The sequence below is a fragment of the Ostrinia furnacalis genome, unplaced genomic scaffold, assembly GCF_004193835.3.
Source record: "Ostrinia furnacalis isolate ACB-3 unplaced genomic scaffold, ASM419383v2 OfSCF0069, whole genome shotgun sequence".
NCBI classification, from domain to species: domain Eukaryota; kingdom Metazoa; phylum Arthropoda; class Insecta; order Lepidoptera; family Crambidae; genus Ostrinia; species Ostrinia furnacalis.
Window position 1 is genome coordinate 861,459 of NW_021130308.1, and position 6,794 is coordinate 868,252.

Consider the following 6,794-nt stretch of genomic DNA (forward strand, 5'->3'; position numbering starts at 1 on the left):
AGCCCATTTTATCGAGGAAGGCTATAAGCTATACAACATCACGCTACGATCAATAGGAGCAGAGCAATAATGAAAAATGATGCGAGAACTGAGAACTAAATGTTTTTTACGCGTACGAAGTCGCGGGCACAGCTAGTTATCAAATATTTTGGAAAGCGTCGGAAAATACAAAATAAATATTTAATATTTGAAGTTTTTCCATTTCCACAATTGTTTACAATAACATTTTTAAGTTACAAGACTCACAAGGCTAGTCTTAAAATATAAAAAGTGCTTTTGGTATAGTAACAAGCACGTAACGTGCCTTTATGAATTCTTTATGTCAGGCAAAAATAAAAAGATTAAAATTAAATGCACCTCGATCTCTATGATTCTTACGAGTATTATCGTCGTGTATTTGATAAAACTCTACGATTGTCGATGGCCAAGAAAGTACCTTAATACTTAACAGATAAGATAGGTAATCTATCGCACTGAGTCGCTGATAGGATTCCTTGTCATGAAGTCGCCAGCACATCACCCTTTTGTTTTGTCACACAGTTTTGTTGCGAAATAGCACCTTATTGCAACTACTTAAAAACGCTCAGCGACAACCTTGATGTGCAGCCATCTGTACAGTCCTTAACAAAATCATAACAAAATTATCCTTTTTTAATATTATACATGTCAAAGGGACGGATCACAGATATTTGTCAGAGTACTTTCACGCAAACGGATTTTGATGAAATACATATTATACTCGTAGTTATGATAACTAAATACAGGAGAGATTTATTTTTCTGTTTGTAAAGAATAACTAACTACTTAACAAATTTGCAAATTCTTTCTTTCACCGTTAGAATCCGTCTGATGAACTAGGCATATAAAATGTTTGTTAAATAACGGACCAATTAATAATTAAAATTTTGTCATCTAGCCATTTCTTTGTGTCATTAAAAGAGTTAGAGCTCATCAAAAACAAAGCCATATTTATGATTATGTATTACTAGCTTTTGCCCGCGGCGTTAAATTTGGTTTGTCACAGTTCGTCATAAATTTTAGCCCATATGTTATTATTTCAATAAAAAAAGACGTAGGTACTAAAAAATAATTTTCAGAACATGTACCGAACTGTACCAGATTATAAAACACTTAGATAACCAGTTATACATGCTTTAATCTGCTATTTTTCAGTGATATTCGATGAAATAAACTACACAAGAATTCACTTGTACGTACTTACTCGTACTTGCAATTTTAGTGATATTATTTTAACGTGAACAACAATGGGCTCCACAGTTCAAAGTAAGTGATTATACTTTTCTAAATGCGAAGTTCTGTAACAAATAATTTTTAGGACAATTAAGTATTCAGTTTTATAAAAAAAGTGTCAAGAAAATTTATAAATTACGCACTAAGTAAGACATGCATATTTTTCTGCGAATTAACCTGCGACTTTAAGCGGATTATTAGGACTTTTTAGATACAGTGATTATGTCCTTATTTAGCAGTTGACATGTTTATCCAATAATTTTCTTTCTAAATAAAATAATATTTATTTTTGTTTTTTCAAACAAACCTTCATAACTTTTAACTGTTCTATTTTCAGATACAAATTATTGGCACTGCTACATTTGTGAATTGGATATACCAGCATCACATATTGAAGAGCATAATGAAAGTTGGAAACATAGTATGTATGTATCGATATGTCAAGAATCACTAAAAAGGCTGAACAACCATATTACCGTAAGAAACCGCGATTTATCCCATCGCAAGAAAAGTACGAATATCACAGAGTTTTGTGCCAACTGCTCTGTAATAGTTGAGAATAACGATCACAAAGCATCAAGAAACCACAACCAATCGAAGACAAAAGATGTGCTGATGGAAAATCTTTTTAAATTATACGTTAGTTCCTCCAACTTCAACAAAAAATTCCTCAACGAATTAAAAAATACCATAACAGAACTGGTGACACTACTTAGCACAGAATCTGAGCGAACTATTTCTGATATGAAATATAAAACAACAGAACCACTTAATAATGGAATCACGTACGATAAATATATAAAACCTTGTATCTCGGAAGCAGACACTCAAACAAACAGTAATACTTTTCATAATAGCGAATGTATTATAGAAGTGCAATCGCCAAACAACGATAAAAAGGTAAATATTGTTGATAATAATGATTGTAATAAACATGACCATTTGCTGAAATTAAAAGTAGAAAAAACAATAAGTGAGAACCGTATAGTACACGACCAATTATTGCAAAAGTCTGAAAAATCATCAAAATTCGACTGCAAAATTTGCTGTATTGAAATAGAGGATAACCCAAAAATGATTGAAACACATATAAAATCCTCCGACATGTCTTCCTATTTCATAATCTTTTCGGCGACCGCTTAAAATGTCTTGTCTGCAATATCCACCATGTGACACCAAAGTGCGAATTATTACATATCAATTCTAATAAACAATCAATAGAACCCGCTGCAGTAACAAAGAAAAATGATGACTATGAAAAAGTCATCAACCGTTTGTGTAATGACAATATTATAAAAACTTTTTCTAAACTTTATAAAAACGAAAAGGTAGATAATAATTTAGAAGCAGATATACAAAGTTCTAAAGCCAGTATTAATTCCCCAATCATAAGATGGGATGAAGATGGTGAAAGTGTAGATGGTAAAGACATGATAATTAATAATATTTCGAAATTTTATAAAGACGAAAACGCAGAGGATAATTTAGAAAAAAATATTCAAAGTTCTAAAGCCATTGTTAATATTCCAAAATTAAGATGGGATGAGGATGGTGAAAATGTAACTGGTATAGATATGGTATTGCCAGAAGTATTGAACGATTGTATTTCTGGCAATACCAGTTGTTCAGATAAAGACTATTTTGATTTTGAACGCAAAATGTCTAATAAGAACCGTAAAAAAAAGGTTAATAAAGCCAAACATAGTAAAAAAAAGAAACGAAAAAATAAAAGTAACCATCAAACCGAGGAGCCTCCAGATCCTTTGATGGACATTGATTTAGTAAAAAAGGGCCCAAATATAATCTACTGTAAACTATGTAGAATAACTGTTTCAAATAAACCAGGACATGATTCGAGACATTTTAAAGGCAATTTACACTCAACTGAGCGTCAGTTTTTCTTAACACGAAACAAAATAACTGCCTCCCATTTCTATGAAAATTATGGTTATCTTCACTGCGGTTGGTGTAACATACATTTTTACGAAGGGTTTATACACGAACATGTTTTAAGTGAATCTCATACAACACACATCCAAGAATTAATTGAATATGAAAATAAAAGACTGGAATACTATACGAGAGAAGCAGAACACCAAAAAATCGTGTGTGTAATATGCAATGATGGAAAAAAAATTTTTAAAGGTCTAGGGATTATAAATTTGCACTTTACTAATATGCACCATCTTAATAATCATAAGGCTCTTTTGTTTAATAATGAAATTGAATTATTTGACAACTCTTTGTTTTGTAACGTGTGTAACATCGCTATAGAAGACTTTCACGATATTATCCATATCAGTGATGAATCGCACAAAAGAAATTTAAATGAGTTTAATAATGTATTAAACAGCGATGATACCGATGAAGAACATGAAGTCTATTATTATAATAAAAATTTACAAAGAGAACAAAATATTGAATAGATAGATGTAACGAGTACCTACTAAACTTTCGAGACTTAATATAAACATTTGCTTAGCCATAAATAAAATATATTTTTATTTGTGGAGATATCACATCAAATAAAAAGCATTGTAATAATTTTATTGAAGTAACTAAAACATATTTTGCCGGTTATTACACGCCCAATCATAAACATAACGTAGACACACTTGAAATGTGTTAATGAGTGTATTATAAAAAAATAAATTACCATACACTCGCTGACCAACATCACCTTAGAAGAAAATCGATCGTTTAATCATCTGCTATCTGCGTTCCGTTTTGTGTTGGAGTCAATTCTCAACTTTGAAGTCCTTCGCCCTTATATTATATTTATTTATTTTATTGTTTGGAAAAAAAACAGCATTTTATAACACAGAGTTACTAATTTAACTTTACATTTGCCCATTACACAAAAAGAGAAAGAATATGGAAATACGGAACAAATGCCACTACATCGAATTGCCAAAGGAACCAAAACGTCCACCGAAATCTGCACACAATGCGTGACACTTGGCAATAACGAATCAATTGCAGAAAAGTGTCCTTAAAAGTCACATTGTTGACTTTCTATCATTACGGTAGCTAGCGTGAATTATAAACGTTAGATTACATGACACTTATATCTCTCGTCTCTTCCCTCTTCAATGCTTTCGCGCGGTCAAGTCATAATTCATCCACACTTTTTTTGTCAAAATCACAATTAATCACTTCTACGAGAGCAGAACATACTCGTATTTTGTAATTAAATTATTATTTAATCAAAGTATTTTCATTTTCTTTCACTTTTAATTAGTTATATTTATATTTTGGGTCTACTTTTTGATTTTCTTTGATGTTTATGTAACAAACTTTAATTTAGAATAGAATAGAATAGAAAACTTTTTATTTGCAAGAAAGGTGTACAAGCAGGCAAAACATTACATTAAAACAGAGAGAAATAAACAAGTGGACAATTAACTGCTTGTGCCCCCTGACAAAAAGGCAAACGCTCAGCGTACCTACATCAAGACCGCCAGGGCTTGTCTTGAAACTGATTTTCAGCGGAGGCACTGATTTTCAGGGAATTTATGTAAGATTTTATAAATATAGGTACCTTAATATTAGCTTTTTTATGTATTACCTACGTATGTACAAGCTGCTAATTAAACATAATAATTCTATTGTTTTGTTTGCAAATAAATTGATTAAAAAGATGATGTGTTTATTGTTATTAAAATCTTACTTAAAATCAATTTTAACATTTTTATATCGTCGGTTATATTATTCTGGATTATGATATCCATAAACTAGTTGAGAACGTCTTATTTTAACAATAACTCTATTAGCGATCTTTATTTCGTAATCGTGGACTTACATACGCGAACTTAGCGTGTCGCTTAGCGAAAACTTTTGACTGTGAGACCTTTGTCTAAGCCTGCAGGTGTTATGTCGGTGATATTGAGTCATTACTCAAAGACCACGAGTGTTAACCATATTTGATATTTACGACCAGTGAGTTAGTGGGAAAATATGCTGCAGAATATTTTGGCATCGGCCCACGTGGTTTATTAAGTGCGAGAAGGTATCGGTTCTATTAAAAAGGGAAAATGGTTTTTAAACTCGAATGTGATAAAATAACTATTATGTAGGTACTTGAGAGTTCGGGTAATATGGCAAGCGTTGCTGAATTCAGATTTCTAGCTAAAAATAAGGAGACGAGAACAAGAATTTTGTTTGTATTTATAAACGGAATAATATTATGATGATTTTTTAACGGTTCTTGTTTTTTTTTTTTAATTTTCTTTTTTATTTAAAAAAAGTAGTTAATTGAATCTTATTTCGTAAAGCGTTCATTTATCTGGGGGTGATTATTTTGGCCATTCGTTCAAACATTTTATTTTGAGACTTTTGAGTCCAAACCAAATATTTGAGGAGTCAGGCACAAAGCCAAGGGTCTTGTTTGGACTTCAGTAACCGAGTTATGATTGGGGCAACCCTGCGAGTAAGCCTATACATTATTTATCGAGAGGCACCCCTGGTTTTGCACACGTGTTCTGCACAAGCACAGCGAAGGCAGAATGGCAACACTACGAGAATAAATACAAAATCTATTTACATAAAGGTACTTGTGCTATAACTGCTAGAGGTTACTGCAGCTAACTGACACATTCTAGAAACCTTTTTTTGCCGCAATGACAAGTAGGCACCTTTGTCCATAAAAATAATTAGTTGTAAGTAGTAAGAGGTAAATATAATAAGTTGGAATGATATACTTCTATAGGGTAAAAGTTGACAACACAACATATTATTCCTATCGTAACAAAGACGTGTTGCGAATTTTTTAGCTACTTTGGGTGTCACGAAGTATTTGATGCTGACTGCACGTACTTACACATGCGCCGACTTGAAATATACAATAACTAGCTTTCCGCCCGCGGCTTCGCCCGCGTGGAATTTTGTCTGTCACAGAAAAACTTTATCGCGCGCGTCCCTGTTTCAAAAACCGGGATAAAAACTATCCTATGTTCTTTCCCGGGACTCAAACTATCTCTATGCCAAATTTCATCAAAATCGGTTGCGAGGTTTAAGCGGGAAAGCGTAACAGACAGACAGACAGACAGACAGACAGACAGACAGACAGAGTTACTTTCGCATTTATAATATTAGTTGGGAAGTTGGGATGGGATAATTAACTCTGATTAATATTGTTCTCAAGTAAGTACATACCTAGTACCTACTGCCTTCAAAAAATATCTAGTCGTAATTGATGCCAACTTAACAATTATTAGGTGGAAAAGCTCACAAAAAAGACCGCATTAATAACTTTATAAACGCAGACACCTAACCAAAAGCCTTCTTTTGGTTTGGTTTGATTACTATACTTAGTACGAGTAAAAGCGCGTCCGAAAACGTTCTCACTCTTCTCACAAAGCGTCCGAGCTTAATTCAATTTACCACCACTAGGGGCGCTTGTAATGCAATTTGATTGAGCCACTTATGGGCTCTTTACCTTTCATTACGAGATTCTTCAGCACATTTTTTTCTTTACAGCCCTGAATCGAATTGGAGCGAGTAATCGGAAGAATTCGTAGCGCGTATTTCTTCGATGTAAGCTT

General features: G+C 32.8%; 1 protein-coding gene across 1 annotated transcript; it reads left to right on the forward strand.

Moving 5' to 3' along the window:
* The first annotated feature begins 1,064 nt into the window (after positions 1-1,064).
* On the forward strand, positions 1,065-4,502 carry LOC114366564 (uncharacterized). Its single transcript, XM_028323485.1, has 2 exons — positions 1,065-1,284; positions 1,589-4,502. Exon 2 carries the CDS (start codon positions 2,682-2,684, stop codon positions 3,675-3,677), a length of 996 nt encoding a protein of 331 aa, XP_028179286.1. The 5' UTR covers positions 1,065-1,284; positions 1,589-2,681; the 3' UTR covers positions 3,678-4,502.
* The last annotated feature ends 2,292 nt before the right edge of the window (positions 4,503-6,794 follow it).

What these genes read in the sequence shown, in the direction of transcription:
- LOC114366564 (XM_028323485.1), top strand. Translation starts at nt 2,682, where the DNA reads ATGATAATTAATAATATTTCGAAATTTTATAAAGACGAAAACGCAGAG.